The sequence below is a fragment of the Heloderma suspectum genome, chromosome 1 (assembly GCF_057233095.1).
Source record: "Heloderma suspectum isolate Gila_16-S chromosome 1, 16-S_ref, whole genome shotgun sequence".
Taxonomy (NCBI): domain Eukaryota; kingdom Metazoa; phylum Chordata; class Lepidosauria; order Squamata; family Helodermatidae; genus Heloderma; species Heloderma suspectum.
Genome location: NC_139458.1, coordinates 73,079,659 through 73,094,521, shown reverse-complemented (window position 1 = coordinate 73,094,521; position 14,863 = coordinate 73,079,659). Strand labels below are relative to the sequence as shown.

The window sequence follows — 14,863 nt, the reverse complement described above, 5'->3', positions numbered from 1 at the left end:
GGAGTTCCACAGGAAGGGGGCCACCACGCAGAAGGCTCTTCTCCAGATGGACTCCAATTAGGCCATAGGTCCATGTGGAACCACCAGGAGCATGCCCTCTGACCTCAGTGACCAGGCAGGTTGGTAAGGGAGAAGGTGTTCTCTCAGGTATATTTCTAATGTACTCATCTTCCCTTTACATTTCTGGCTTTGTTTAATAGAAGGTGACTTCTGTAATAAACGAAATTGTCTTGGATGGACCAAGGATAATTCCCACACTTAAGGAAGTGACTGACTGTTGCAGTTATTGAGGACTACATCAGTCAGACTTACCTCTTATGTGTGCTTGGCTGTAAACTTTAAGTGACCAAGTTGTTGCTCAAAAGCCAGAAGTAATTCCTAGGCAGGGGTGGGAGGGATAGGGGACCCCAGTGTACATGCGTGTTAGGGGCAAAGGGAGATCCATCATGTATGACTTCTGGTCTTGCTATTGTGGTCAAAGTATCATAGCAGATGAGTATAATGGTGGTTGCAAGAAAGCAGTACATGGTGCTTCCAAGAAATAAGGTGTGACTGACTCATGGGTTAGTGGCTTGCTGGGCGGAAAAAACAGATGTGAGGGCTATTACAGAGGAGGCAGCAGCAGCAGTAGGTACAAGGACGGCCGCTGGAGAAAGAGCACATGTCTTTCAGAGTTCTTGAAAATGTACTTGTTTCTCTGGCTTTTAATTACACGGTTTTTAATTATATCTGTTATTTTTTGTTACTGCTTCATTATAAAATTGATGTTAAAATTTATCATTTTATTAATGTGTTATACAGACATCAAATTGTATATTTTGTATTGAAGCAGCCTTGGAAAGGCTGCAGTTTGAAAGGCAGCTAAGAAACCCACTTTGGGAGGGTTTTTTCCTCTAAAAGTCAGCTTTTAAATCTTTTCAATCAGTGATAAATAACATTTAAGAAATAAATACAATTGTGGCTCAGATACACAAAGGTTTTGGTGCCACTGACTATGGTATCATTCTGGATTGACTGGTGGGACATGAAGGACACCCAAGTAGGTCAGCAGTCACTCCAGCAGCCCTATGCACCAATGCATCCTTAGCGGAGATGTGCAAGGCAGAGACTTGGGCAAACCCAAATTCTTTTATCAGACACTATAAAATTGACACACGTGCCTCGACAGACATCTCCTTGGCAGGATAGTCCTTCAGAAGGTAGTTGTATCCCAATACACTCAGTGCTTAGAAATTTTCCCACCCTAATTGGACAATAGCTTTAGCATACCCGCTTGTTGGATACCTCCCACATACCAACTTGGAGATTGGAACCTCTGAGTGGTGTAATGCTTCCTTGACAACACAGGCTCATTGCTTGGCGGTCCTGCAGGCATTGCCTCTGGATGTCCCAAATGACAGCTGTGGCCAGGGAGGCTGGTACTCAGTTTAGGCTGGTACCCTTTCTGAAGAAGGTAGGTCTGGTTATGGTGACATGTGGCTTAGCTACACCACAGCTGTGTTGTTGCAATGCACTTTATGTGGGGCTGTTTTTGAAATGTGTTCGCAAACTTCAGTTTCTTCAAAATGTGGCAGCTAGGATGCTAACTTGAACCAGGTATTGGGAGCATATTATTCCACTGGCTCCCTGGTTGTTTCTAGGCCCAAAACATCATACATTTCAGGACCCAAGGGTCTGAAGGCCCACGTCCTCTCAAGCAAACATGCGCACACATGAAGCTTATCTACAGAGGCCCTCCCTCTATTCAAACTCGTGTTTGATAGGAATGAGGGAGACAGACCTTTTCTGCTGCTGTGCCGAGATACTGGAACTCCCTCAGGGAGATCTGTTTCGCTCCTCCTTGTTGGCCTTGTGTTAGCTGTGTGTTAAAGCCTTTCTGGTTAGGGAGGCCTCTGATCTTCAAGGGCCTGGCTTTGCCACCTGGCCTATGTTGCTCTGTCAGTGCTGCTTTTTATGGGCTTTTTTGTGATATTTTATTGCCTTGGTTGTTCTTCTGTCTTGGTCTGTTACTTGTTTAGTTGTTGTGGCTCTTGATTTCCTTGTGTTCATGGCTCTTGGGGTGAGCTGCCTTTATAAAAAAGGGTAGATTGTAAATATTATCAATTAAAATAAGGTTTGGGCTTTTGGGAACTTTGGCCACTCTACCTTTCTCACAGTGGGTTCAGTTTTCACATATCTCCCCAACCCACTTTCTCATCTTGTCCATCTAAGGCAGGGGTGGGCAACTTGTGGCCATCCGGATGTTTTGGCCTACAACTCCCATCGTAGTCAATTGTGAGGCTGATGGGAGTTATAGGCCAAAACATCTGGAAACCCACCCCACTGAAAGCCATTGTAGTGACTAATACTGGGCTGGGGAAACCTGGGTTCAAGTCCCTACTCATCCATGAAGTTCACTGGGTTACTTTGGGCCAGTCATTGACTGTCAGCTTACCCTACCTCAAAGGGCTGTTGTGAGGATACAATTGAGAGGAGGAGGATCATGTATGGCATCTTGGGCTCCTTGGAGGAAAAATTGGGATAGAAATGTAACTAATGAAGTTGCCCATTCCTGATCTGTTGTATGCTGCTAGCCCTCTGGGCAGGAGCTGCACCACCTCTGTGTAGAGTTTAGCATCAAGGTAATGCTGTAAACCCCTTAAAATAGAAGGAGCAGCATCAGAGTAGGAGGGGAAGGTAGAGATGCATCTCTATGCTGTGGTGTCCATTCCTCCAGTTGCATAGCGTGAAAAGGAGTAAGTGCTACTGTCTGTTCCTTGTAGCCTTGATTAAGAGAGAAGTAAAAGCCACCTTCAGTCGCATGCTGAAAGCTCAGGTGCATTCCCTGCCCAGTTCCAGTGAAGCTGCACAGAGGAAGAAGAGCTGCCCCCCAGACTGCCCCCATCAGACAGCATTCCCATCCCAGATCATCAGTGAAATCAAGGTAATGTGTCTGCCATTCTCTCCTCCTCTTAATCTTTGTTTCCATCAGTAATTTCTTTGCTAGATAAAGTTGCTGTGTCCCCCCATCCTGCCCCTCCCGTTTTACTGTACAGCATGATCTCCCTATCCTGAGCATCCTTGCCCCGAAAGAGGCTTCTCTGAGGGGTCGGCGGGGGGTAGTCCTGCCCATCTTCCTCGCCCTGTCACAGGCTCTGTTGTGAAATGTTGTCTCTTTTGTATGGTTAGGAGAACTCTGTAGGATTCCAGAATAAATATTCATCCTGAGTCACAAATGCTTTATGTCTAGGATGTGCTCTGCATTGCTGTGGGTCCAAGAGACAAGGATGAAGAAATCCAGTTTGTTGATCTGGAACGTTTGTTGGGAAGGCTGAGCCAAACACTTCGATGCAGAAAGGTAGAAATACATGCAGAGTTATTCTTGAGGCAGCCTCATATTGGCACTAGAATGAATCTGCTAACGTTAGCGTAGGTGTGTATGGGAGAACAATTTTATGTATTTACTTATTACAGTCACTTATATCATGCCCTTCAGGATACAAATCCTTTCAAGGTGATTTGCAAGTAATATCAGCAATCGTTAATAAACTTATCTTATAAAAGATAATTAAAAAAAAACCAAAATTATCAGGATCTTTCCCACAGGGTAGATGGTGATAGATGGCCCTGTTTGGGGCTCCGGAGCAGTCCAGTTGGAGCAAGCTTTGAGGTGGCATTTGCCTGCCTGTCTCCCCCTCTCTTCTGGGTCCTACCTACAGAGCAGTTGGCAGCAATAACTGTCTGGTGGGAGGGGACATACCAGTTTTCACTCCGCCCAAGCTGGATTGTAGCTCCTTGTGGGTGGTTGTGCTCGTCTGCCTTTCCTATGTCATTTTGAAATTCAAAACTCATCTTAAGGACACTTCTTAGGAAATACTTTTGTAATCATAAGTGTAAAACGCTTGCATGGCGCCTTGATTATGAAGGTGCGCGTGCATATTAGTTACAGCTTTTTCTTTTCAAGTATCTGAACAACCACCAGGCAAGGATCAGGCCTTTGCTTGCATGTATTTGAAAGAGCAAGGCAACAATTTATATGGGTGTGAGCTCTTAATTGCTGCAATACTTGAATACCCCAAATACAAAACATTTCATAGCAAGAAGCATCAGCATGGTTGTCTTAATGAAGGAAGTATTCCTTGACAGTTGATTTTCAGTTCCATGTTTTCCAGTTCATATGCCCAGCATCTGAGCAACAGCTGGCTAAGTGCACTGTAGAGCTGGCTTCCCTCCTAGGTAAGAACTGTCCTACTTTTCTTCTTAGTGGCATTCTTTTCTTCACCCTTGCTTTGGATAACCGTTCCTCAAAAATGAGACATCTTGAATGGCTCACCCTGTGTCAGACCCTTAGGGCAGGTTCACATAGTGCAAGCAAAAAACAAGCAGTAATTAAATGCCAGTTCACATGTGTGTGTTCCATCGACACAGAGCTTAATCTCCATGTCGGGAGAAAAATTAGGAAATCCTAAGAGTAATCGAGTTGGGTTCTCAGTTACAGAAGCAACGTAACGACTGAACAACAACAAATGTATGAGTTACTCAGCTCAAGGCTATCGATACTGAAGATTCCACAGCATTTGCTACAACTTACGCAGAAGGCTCTTTATGTTATTACATTTCTGTCCTGTCTTTCCTACAAGGAATGTAAGCCGATATACATGGTACTCCCCCCCCCCCCCCGGCTTTATCTTCATAACAACCCTACGAAGTAGGTCAGGCTGAGAGGCAGTGACTGGCTCAAGGTCATCCAGTAAGCCTCATGGCTGAGTGGGGCTTTGAACCTGTATCTCGTGGATTCTAGAGTGCTACACCACACTGGCTCTCCTCTTACAACAACGTAGGAAGCTGCCTTATACTGAGTCCATCTAGCCCAGTAATGTCGACACTGACTGGCAGCTGTTCTTCAGGGTTTCAGGCCGGATTCTTTCCTAGTCCTACTTGGAGGTGCTGGGAATTGGACCTAGGACCTTCTGCATGCAGACCAGGTGCTCTCCGGTCCCTCCCAGGCTACAGAGAGCCAGCGTGGTGTACTGGCTAGAGTGTTGGACTGGGAGTCGGGAGATCCGGGTTCCAGTCCCCACTCGGCCATGGAAGCTCACTGGGTGACTTTGGGCCAGTCACAGACTCTTGGCCCAACTTATCTCACAGGGTTGTTGTTGTGAGGATAAAATGGAGAGGAGGAGGAGGAGAATGTAAGCCGCCTTAGGGTCCTTGCAAGAGGAAAAAAGTGGGATATAATTGCAATAAACAAACAAATGGTGCCTCCCTCAAACTTTACTCCCTTCGAATGTTACTGGCTTCATGCCTTCAGAATGATCTTCAGAAGTTTTTGTCCAATAGCACACTTTCTATTCTGTGTCATCTTTTCCCTTAAATTCAAGGCACACAATGGGCATGGATATTCAAAGTTTAGTTTACGGAGAAGAGAGCGCATCATACATTTGGATTCGCTGTTTGTTTCATTTACTGATGGCTCCCTGGGTAAAAAGGTTTCCATGACAACTTAGAGTAGATGTACTAAAGACTGGCCCTTTGATCTCAGGTTACCAATGCTTGAAAAGGGATTGTAGTTCAGTGTTACAAAATTCCAGTGCACCACTGGTTGACATGTGTAAAGCATCGGCATGGAACACTCTATCTACTTTTCATCCACCGTTACCAGGTTGATACTTCCTGCTCTGCAGAAATTTTATTTGGGCAAAAGATTCTACAACCTGTGGTGTAATGTGCACAGTGTAGTTGCCTCCACCTGAGAAATAAGAGTATAAGAAGAGCTGTGCTGGATCAGACCAAAGGCCAATTTAGTCTAGCATTGTGTCTGCACAGTGGCCAACCACATGCCTATGGGAAGCCTATAGCAGGACATAACTACAGTAGCACACACCTGCCTACGTTCCCCAGGAACTTTGTTGCTGAGTTTCCTCTTCTCGATGAGATGTTATCCTCTCGTGACAGAGAGGGAAATGTTGGACTTAACCCATGATGGTTATTTCTGGTCATGGTGAGGATGACATCCTGGCTCACACTTCCTGCCCAGTGTAGGATAGAAGTTTTCTCCCATAGTTGGAAGGGATTATTCCCCTTCCTATATCTCTGTTTAAAGAATGTCTAACTATTACTAGAATTTGGTGTAGTTCAGTTTGTTCCTCAGCTGTGAGAGCCTGTAAAAGTGAGAGGGCTCCCCACCTATCCCGTGGTAGTTCTAGAAATCCTGTTTCTTCAAAGTGGGATGGAAAGAGTTGACATCTGTAGGTTATCATCCTTTCAGTGATCTGAAATAATCCTTGCTGCGAAGTCCCAGTGTTTCTACCTATCTTAGCTGCTTGTAGTTTCAGATCGTGTTCCTATCCAGGGGCTTACCTTTGAATCCCCAAAGAAGGAAGATCAGCAGCAGCAAGCAAAGAACCATCTTATTTCTAGCCTTCTGAAGTCCCTACTCTCCATCTGGAAAGAAGACTTTCAGGCACCGCTGCCATTACAGCTGATCTTCAGTAGAAAAAATGCTGCCTACCTTGCAGAAAATAAAAAGCACAAGGTGAGCTCCAGCTTTTGAATGCTTTTAGAGCCACCATTCAAACCTGGTTGCCCTTTGTACTTGTTACCTTTTACTAAGTTAAATTGGTAAGGTGGGAGATGCTGGATGTCAGCTATTCAGCAGGCAGTAATGCAGGAAAAGAGAGAAGTGCCTTATAATATTTCTACAAAGGTACTAGTATGGGATATATGTAAAAGTAGGTGAAAACATTTAGTTAAATGACAGATAAAAGGGCAAAGTGGTGCTTGGTGAGAACCTATAGAAATGTACAACATAAGCATCTTGGTTTCCCTTAAAGCTTGACAATGTGAAAGCTAAGAAAGGAAAGCAGTCTTTTTGTTGCCTACAAAACCCATCCTCAGTCTCTTTAGTTAGGAAAATGTGCTCCCTCTTCCCGGTAAAAGTAGAAGACCCTCTCCTAGTGTTCCTGATTAGTTATCTTTTCTGTGACTGCCCTCCCCATCCCCCATGGTGAGATGTGTGAATTCCAGATGCTGGTATGCCTTACTCAACCCTCCCCAATGCTGTCTGTTACTCCCCCCCCAACATACACACACACATACATTTTCCATGTAACGTTTTAAGTAGCTGAAAGTTAAGATCTCTACACACTAATTAGCGCAGGCATAAACAATTTGATTTCCCAATTTATAACTGAACTGCCTCCATTGAAAAGTAATGTGTTTGAGGTGGTATGGTTTGTATCCAATGTTAATTCTACTGGGGTAGACCCATTGAAATGAACGGGACTAAAGTTAGATAAACATTGGATACAACCCTATTAACGTTGTGCCTTGTGACCTGGGCCCTTTCTTTCTTCTCTTTGCCCCCTCCAGATCACCACTTAGGGGCCATGATCAGGCAGTGTTCCTCACTGCTCCAAGCATAACTGGAGCGTCCCTCCCAATTTAGGGCAAGAGAGACAACGCTTGTTCTTTTCTCAGCTGTGGAGCCCTGTGTGACTTCATACAACTGCTTTCTTGATGTATCTGTTTGGAATAGCATTAACTTAAGATAACCTTTGAATTAGTACTTTAAGTATAGTGGTTTTGCAGACTTTTGACTCGTGTGTGTGTGTGTGTGTGTGTTTGTGTGTAGTCGGTAGTGTGTCATTTTAAATGGTGTGTTTTCTGCTGTTGCCAGCATCTCCACTTGAGCAGGATTTCAATTGCATGGTAGTGAAGCCAGCACATCATTTGAAGGCCCGTATGTTCCCTGTTTCTTGTTGCAGTGGGACGTGTTCTTGTTCATGCTTCACGGGCTTGTTGAGCATGGCTTAATGACAGATATGGAGATACAGAGCTGTTTGCATGGACTCCAGAAATTCCCATGGCCTTCAGTAAGTATTTATCTTTGATATGTTGTTAGCACAGAAATTTTGATTTTGGAGCCTTCTTTCCTACTCCTATGGTACCGTTTACAAAACTTTGGTTTCATATTTGGGCAAGAGGTACTTATATTCTCTAGTATGCTGTTGAAAACTGTAGTGTGTGAGGTAAGGGGATAAGGGAAGGCTTAGTATTGATGCTAGTATTTTTTCCTATGATTTTTTTATTGGTTTTATGATACAAAGTACCATTGGTGACAGATTTTAGCAAACCAAGCATTCTTCCCCTCCTTGACATTTTTAAATTGTTCTGAATTGTTGTACACCACCTTGATGTCTTCTTGGAAAATGAGGCAGTGTATATATATGTTGATGATGATGATGATGTCAGGAAACATTGGAATGTGCTCCATTATCTGTAGCTATTAGTTTTGTGCTTCCATTTCCAGCTAACAAAGGGTAGCTGTTCATGTTTGACCAGTGATCAAACATGACTACCCTAAGATGCAGAAACTTTTAAAACATTGTGCATCATGGAGCAATAGTGGGCAAATTCTAGAGTTCCTGCAGCCCATTATAGCTTCATCATGTCCAGTGTCCAGAGTCCCTGCATCTTAGAGTCGACTTACTCTAATAAGTCGATCAGTCAGGAGCAGCTATAGTATGCCAGCTAGACTCTACAAAGTAGAATTATTTTTAGCTTACAGAGAGAGGAGGGAGACAACAAAACTTCTTCCAGATGCCTTGGTATTTGATGCAAATTAGAGCAACATAATTCAGCAGGTACTGATCAATCAACTCACGAAAAGCCCTTTTCAGCCATTTTTCAACTGCAGAGACTAAACACATGAGGAGAGAGCTTGCTATCCCTGCCACTCCATCATTGCTTTCCTCACCCTCTATTGTGGAGGGTGTCTTTGTCAAGAGGAGAGACTCCTCTATCTGGGAGTTCACCATACTATCTGGAATGCTGATTTTTCAGTGTTCCAGATTGCGTGGTGAGCCTCCATGGATAGAGGACCCTCTTCTCTTCACAAAGTTGCCCTCTGTGAGTAGGAAGTGATGATAGGTGCAGGGGGTGAAGCTAGCATGTTCCCTCTTCTCACATGTTTAGTCTCCCTAGTTAAGGAACAATTGAAAAGGGCTATGGTCAATTCATTATCTGTATCAGTGGTAGAGATCATCTCTGGCCCCTCTCATGCAATATCCCCTCTCCCCTGCACTGTTCAGCTGAGCAGATCAGGGAAAGCAGGGATGTGGAGTCCCCTTTCCCCCCACTCCTTGGCTGTCTTCTAGCGATCAGCTGAATGGTGGCGAGGGGAGATTGCGGGGAAGATGAGGTTTAAATCTCCCCTCTCTGCAATCTGCTCCTGCCCACTGTTTAGCTGATCACTAGAAAATAGCTGAGGAGTGAAGAAAGGGGGGCTATGGAGTCCCCTCCCCCTTTCTGCTCAGTGTTTTCTAATAATAAGCTGAGCGGTGAGATGGGGTGTGGGGGGAATCGGGGTCCAGGATATTTTATCGGAGCATTGCTTTGGATCCTGCCACCATCTATATTGGAAATACATCTTTCTGTGGTGGCACATATGTTATGGAACTCCCAGGGCAACTATTAAAAATCTTTATGTGGATAGCAAAACCCCATTTATTTTGCCAGGTTTTGACGTTTGTTTCAATATATAGAAAAAATTACATCTTTTTAAAAAAAATCTAATTCCTTGTAGTTTTGTGTTAATTTTTTGTAAACTATTTTGGAGGGGAGGGCCTTATGGTAAGAAACAGGCTATGAAGTTTTAGTTTAAAATATTGTCTCATTTTAGCCATTATTATTATTATTATTATTATTATTATTATTATTATTATTATTACTACTACTACTACTACTACTACTACTACATTTCTGGCATTTATTTAAATAAACATGAAAAGGTTCTTCAGTCTCCAGTGAAACTGGAATTTAAGAAGACAAATGTAAAGACTTAGAAGGGCACAGGTGTGAAAGCAAAGTAGGAGACCCATCAAACACTGCTGGTATTTAGCCTCATCTATTTATTTTTAGAAAATTTCTGTGCCACCCTTCAATATAAACTTTTGGTGTACAATAAGCTAATAAAAATAGTAAATATAAAACAGCAGGGGCAGTAATCAATGCTTATGGGCAGTGTTTAACTCTCCTAAGGCTTGTGAACTATATCTACATTAACCAAATAATTAAGTATACCCCTACACAGATAACAATGGTTTAACTTTCTCTTTTCTTTTTTGCAGGACTTCTCCAAGGCACTTGAAACTCTGTTAAGAATATTCATTTCTGAGAATTATATTGCAGAACCAAAGACTTTGCCTTGTGAATTGGTGGGACAGTCTAGAGAGACAGTGGCAGCACAAAGCTAGCAGAAGCATGATGTTTAAAAGTTGTTGGAATTGCTCATGAATGTCCTGGCTGTGGTTGCACTCAGACATTAGCATGGGAGCTCCATTTTGCCCTCTGAAAAAATGTCCAGATGTTAAGGTGAAACACGCATCATTCCAAAACAGCCGTTTTAAGCACCTTAATAGGAACTGCAAGAGCAGATCACTGTATGTGTGAAAGCATATGGGTTTCAGGCCTGAAGTGTTGAAAGCTAGACTGGAATCTGTACACATATGTAAAACACAGTTGGAGGGATAGATTCCTAAGATTCTTGAGGATTCTCACTTAAATTCTCTTGTTCCAGTAAAGCCAGTGTGTGGCCTTGAGAGGAAAACCCTAATGTGAGACTGGTATTTAATGTTTATTAAGAGCTTATCTTTGAATGTTTTAAAAACATATCTCCTTTTGAAAGATGAAATCATGTCTTAAAATATAATCATTGCTCAGCTTTCAGGCAGTGGCTTGAATTTTTTTAGAAAAGGCTGCTTGCCCTTTGCAAAAAGTAGCTTTTTGTATTCGTGGTTTTCTAATAATGAGGGAAGACAGTATTAAGTGGTGGCACCATTTAATTACATTTAATTCTACGCTGTGAAGTATTTGCCAGTTGAAAAAATATATTGACCTTAAATATGGAAGAATGCGCTGCAGAACCTGAAACTATTTTTTCTGGGAGGGCATGTTTTAATAGGACAGTCTTTTCCCATGTGTGGTTTAGAACTTTGTAGACTTGTCTTTAAAAAGTGTTTAGTCAAGAACCCCCAAAACATTCCTCAGTATTTGGCACCTAGCTCCTTATGAGCTGTATCTCCTTCCCCCCTCCTTACCTTTCCTCTCCCCCCTTGCAATACAGTAACATATTTTTCTTCAGGAATCCTACTTGGTTTTTATGATTAAAAATAATGAATAGAATTAACTTGTGCATGCCCCAAATGGTCTTTCTTCATCCTCCTTATAGCTGATTCAGAACACATTTAATGAAAGGCCTCTAGATGAGGCAAACCTTTGCTTGAACGTTAAGTTAGTCTGATCTAAGAAATCACTGTCATGAAAGGTTTATGGAAATTGTAAATCAAGGTGGCCTATAATGAAGCTGTTAGCCGAGTCTGACATGCATCCTGCTCTTACAACAGTTCTATGTGAATATAACTGCTCATTATTTGCAGTAGTGGAAAAGACAAGACTCAAGGTACTTGCCTTCCTATGGTACCTGCTTTTTGCTACTCCTGATGTGGTAGCATGCAGTTTCTGTGAGAAGGTAGAGAAGAGTGGTTGGTAAATTTTTGTGTGTGCATGTGGGTGTGTTTGGGGGGGGTGAAGAGCTTAGTGACATGGCTTGGTACATGATACATAAGTATTCAGAATAGCAAAAGAATAATGCAGCTTTCAGACATTTCTATATATAAAAATTATTTATTGTGAGGATATGAAAATAGCAATCTTGGTTAAAAGCAGATATGGGCTAAAGGTATGGTACAGGAAATGGGTATATTCTTCCATATTCAATTAAAGGTTTCACAGAAAATAGTTTTGCCCCACTTTAAGAATATTCTTTCATTCTAGGCATTCATAGGTACCATAGTGTTATAGGTGCAAAAGAAAACATTTATTATACAATAGTACTTTTGAAGTATCAATTATTTCTAAAAAGCATACATTAATTGAATACCTGTAAAAATAATAATTAGCTTTAGCATATAAAACCACCTCAAAATAAGTATATATAAATAACTTAATTTGTAAACATAGAAAAACAATTGTATGCAATTATAAAAATAAACATCTGATGCACTGTACAATAAGACATTATCCTTCAATAGGCACCATCTGTGTGAAGAGTCCATCTTAGATGTTGTTCCTGCTAAAGTAATTTGGTTCATTAACAGAGTGCCATGTCCCCAAAATAAAGGGAAAAATAAAATAATGTCGCAAATATTCAGCCAGTGATCACTGGAAATATATCTTAAAATCAGTTGCTAGTTCCTATCTTAAATTATGTGACTGCTGGTACTGTGGGTAATTTACAGAATCTCCTGCCCACCTCCCACCCCCCAAATAACAAATTCATAGGACTACATAGCTGGTGTTCTAGATGCTTCAAATGTTACCAAACTATGTTTTGTCAGCCACCAAATAAAACTTATGTGCTTTGATTTCTTGATTATTGGATGTGTTAGCAGCCCAATCCTATCCATATTTACTCAAAAGTGAACCCTACTGTGTTCAAAGGAGCAACTCCTAAGTAAATGTGTACTGGATTGCAGCTTCAGTTGTGCTGCCTATAGTTACATACAGTCTCCAGCTAAATCAGGGGTGTGAATTACTGACGTTTGAAGTAGAATATCAACCCCATTTTTTTGAAAACACATGGGCTGGGATCCAAGCAGCCCCATCCCAAATGAGAAGGCACGTCCACATGCTCGTGAGGAGGTGGGAGTTTCCCCTCTCCCCATGAGGGGAGGTATGGGAACACCATGGTTTCCATGAGCAGCCATCTGGATCCTGGCATTACTTGCCATTTTATTCTAGCAATTAAGCTTAGTTGTATCACATACCAACAGTGTCTGCCTACAGTTGTGTACTTTTTATCTTTCCCTTCAAACAGCCTTAGTCACTGATTCATTTATGTTGTGAGAAACAACAGTTACAGTGTAGCTCAGTAATCCTCACTGCATTATCTACAGCAGGAGTGATGCAGCAAAGGGAAGAAAAGCAGCTCACAATCAGGTATTTTCTCTGATACACTGAATGTTGCAAATAAGTGACTAGTTCCACTAAAACATTGCAGGTGGGACACTAAGCTCAAGAAGCAGGCTTCTAATTAATAAAAGGCTGGCAGAAAATGATGCAATAGCTATCAGTAATACGATGTTATACTACTTGGTTTGTTTTTAGAAACAACCTGAATCAAATACTCTGCACCTTCATATGAATAAAACATGCTTTTAGATGCTAGTTTATATCAAGGGTGGGAAAAGAGAATGTTAATATTATCCCTTCACTGTAAACAGAATCATATGAATGGTAGCGATCATAAAATGTGATTTATTTGATATAATCAGGTTTGATTGTTACAACAAGCCAGACACTGAGAAGCAGAACGGCAAAAAATGCAGTTACACAGTAGAGGGAATGGGTCATGTGGAATACCAGTAAGTATGGTGGGGAAGAGTTGGGAGTGGGAGCTTTGATCAGTGCAGGAAACACTCTTGCTGACCCCTAGACCAGTTTCAACCTGGTAGTACCCTGCTCTTAAGTTTATTTTCATGATCATTTATTCTGCTGCTCTTCCAGCAGAAGAGTTTGGAATCTATTTGCTGCACTAGATACTCTGGTAGAAACCCTAATCCAGAATTGATAGGGTAGTTGTTGCTATGCAGTAAACTAGTCTCCCTGCTCTTGCTTTACAGCTGTTACTTCATTTAGCCCGTTTCAACACCTAGTCTTGTGGTGCAGTGCTTCTGTAATAGAACATTTGGTCTCTACCTGAGTTGTGTTTCTGGCTGCGGACGAGCAGCGACCACTTCACACCTTGACAAGATCTAACACTTAAACAGCGCTTATTAAATGCCTAGAATTTAGCATACGCTTGCTTCTCCTTGTTCCCCAACCAGTAAGGTGACTTCGTACAATTATTATTATTCCAATGAATTCAATTATAAGCACCTTTTCGTCAGGGACTCTACAAAAGAACATTACAGTAGTTTTGCTTCTGTGGTGGAGTACTCCCTAGAAAAAACCCAAAATCTATCATGAAGTTTAAAGTTTTTTTGTCTTATTGCGCCAGCAGTTTTCCAATAGTCTGCCAGAAGAAAAAAGCAATTTAAAACTGCGAATGCTTGTCAAAAGACTTCTGGTGGTCAGTGTTGATTGTTTGCAAAAAGAATGCTTCTCACGTGACTTCTGTTTCTATAAACCCCAATCCAGAAAGGTCACCCCTTTCTAAAGGGCTGAACAAGAAAGGTCAGTCAAGGGAGTAGATACTTCATTAAGATTTGGCCTCTGATCACGGTGTCCAAAGTGGATGCTCCTTAGTGATTATGTGTTGTTCTCCAGTCAGCTTTTTTTTTTTTTAAGGACTTCTTGGTTTCAGAGTTCTGGAGCTGGTCTGAATACAAGTTCTGCCATTGCTGGCATTCCATTTTGTTATTGAGACAGATGAATTTGTAGATGGTGTACCACACATACCTAAGCAGCTAGAAAGTGAGCAAGCCTAGCAATCACTAAAGGTTGTCGCTTGGCAATAGAACTCAGAAGCCTTGCCGGGATGGCTGGAGCACCAAGGTCAACCTGAAGCAATAAAAGAAAGCATTGTCAATAATGTTTCCTAGTGTTAGTCAATCCCAAGTGCTTCTGAAGGAGTACACCAAATTGCATCCCCTTCTCTGGCCATATGGGGGACCTTAGCTCAAGGAGTTTGGTTCATGTCAGGCGGGGGGGAAACATCAACACAAGTCCCATTCATACATAAATGTGAAGGGGTCCTCACATGATCACCAGGGAGCAGTGCTGTGCAGGGTTCCCTGGCTCAGTGTCTAATGTCCATGTGTCAGGCATAGATATCTGCAGGCGAAAAGCATAGGCAGTACATGCATAGCAGTGGTGTAATGGT

At 42.1% G+C, this 14,863-nt stretch overlaps 2 protein-coding genes across 3 annotated transcripts in view; one reads left to right on the top strand and one right to left on the bottom strand.

Moving 5' to 3' along the window:
- The window catches only part of CDAN1 (codanin 1), a 58,246-nt gene extending 45,843 nt beyond the window's left edge, over window positions 1-12,403 (top strand). For both annotated transcript variants that reach the window (XM_084846701.1, XM_084846691.1), the window contains 6 exons: window positions 2,763-2,923; window positions 3,230-3,337; window positions 4,152-4,215; window positions 6,309-6,514; window positions 7,746-7,853; window positions 10,110-12,403. In XM_084846701.1, the coding sequence (XP_084702827.1) occupies window positions 2,763-2,923; window positions 3,230-3,337; window positions 4,152-4,215; window positions 6,309-6,514; window positions 7,746-7,853; window positions 10,110-10,235 (773 nt within the window). In that variant the 3' untranslated portion in view covers window positions 10,236-12,403. The remainder of the gene's footprint in view (window positions 1-2,762; window positions 2,924-3,229; window positions 3,338-4,151; window positions 4,216-6,308; window positions 6,515-7,745; window positions 7,854-10,109) is intronic.
- An 875-nt stretch (window positions 12,404-13,278) lies between these two features.
- The window catches only part of STARD9 (StAR related lipid transfer domain containing 9), a 173,519-nt gene continuing 171,934 nt past the window's right edge, over window positions 13,279-14,863 (bottom strand). The window contains exon 33 of the mRNA XM_084846678.1: window positions 13,279-14,541. Coding sequence (XP_084702804.1) covers window positions 14,440-14,541 — 102 coding nt within the window. The 3' untranslated portion in view covers window positions 13,279-14,439. The remainder of the gene's footprint in view (window positions 14,542-14,863) is intronic.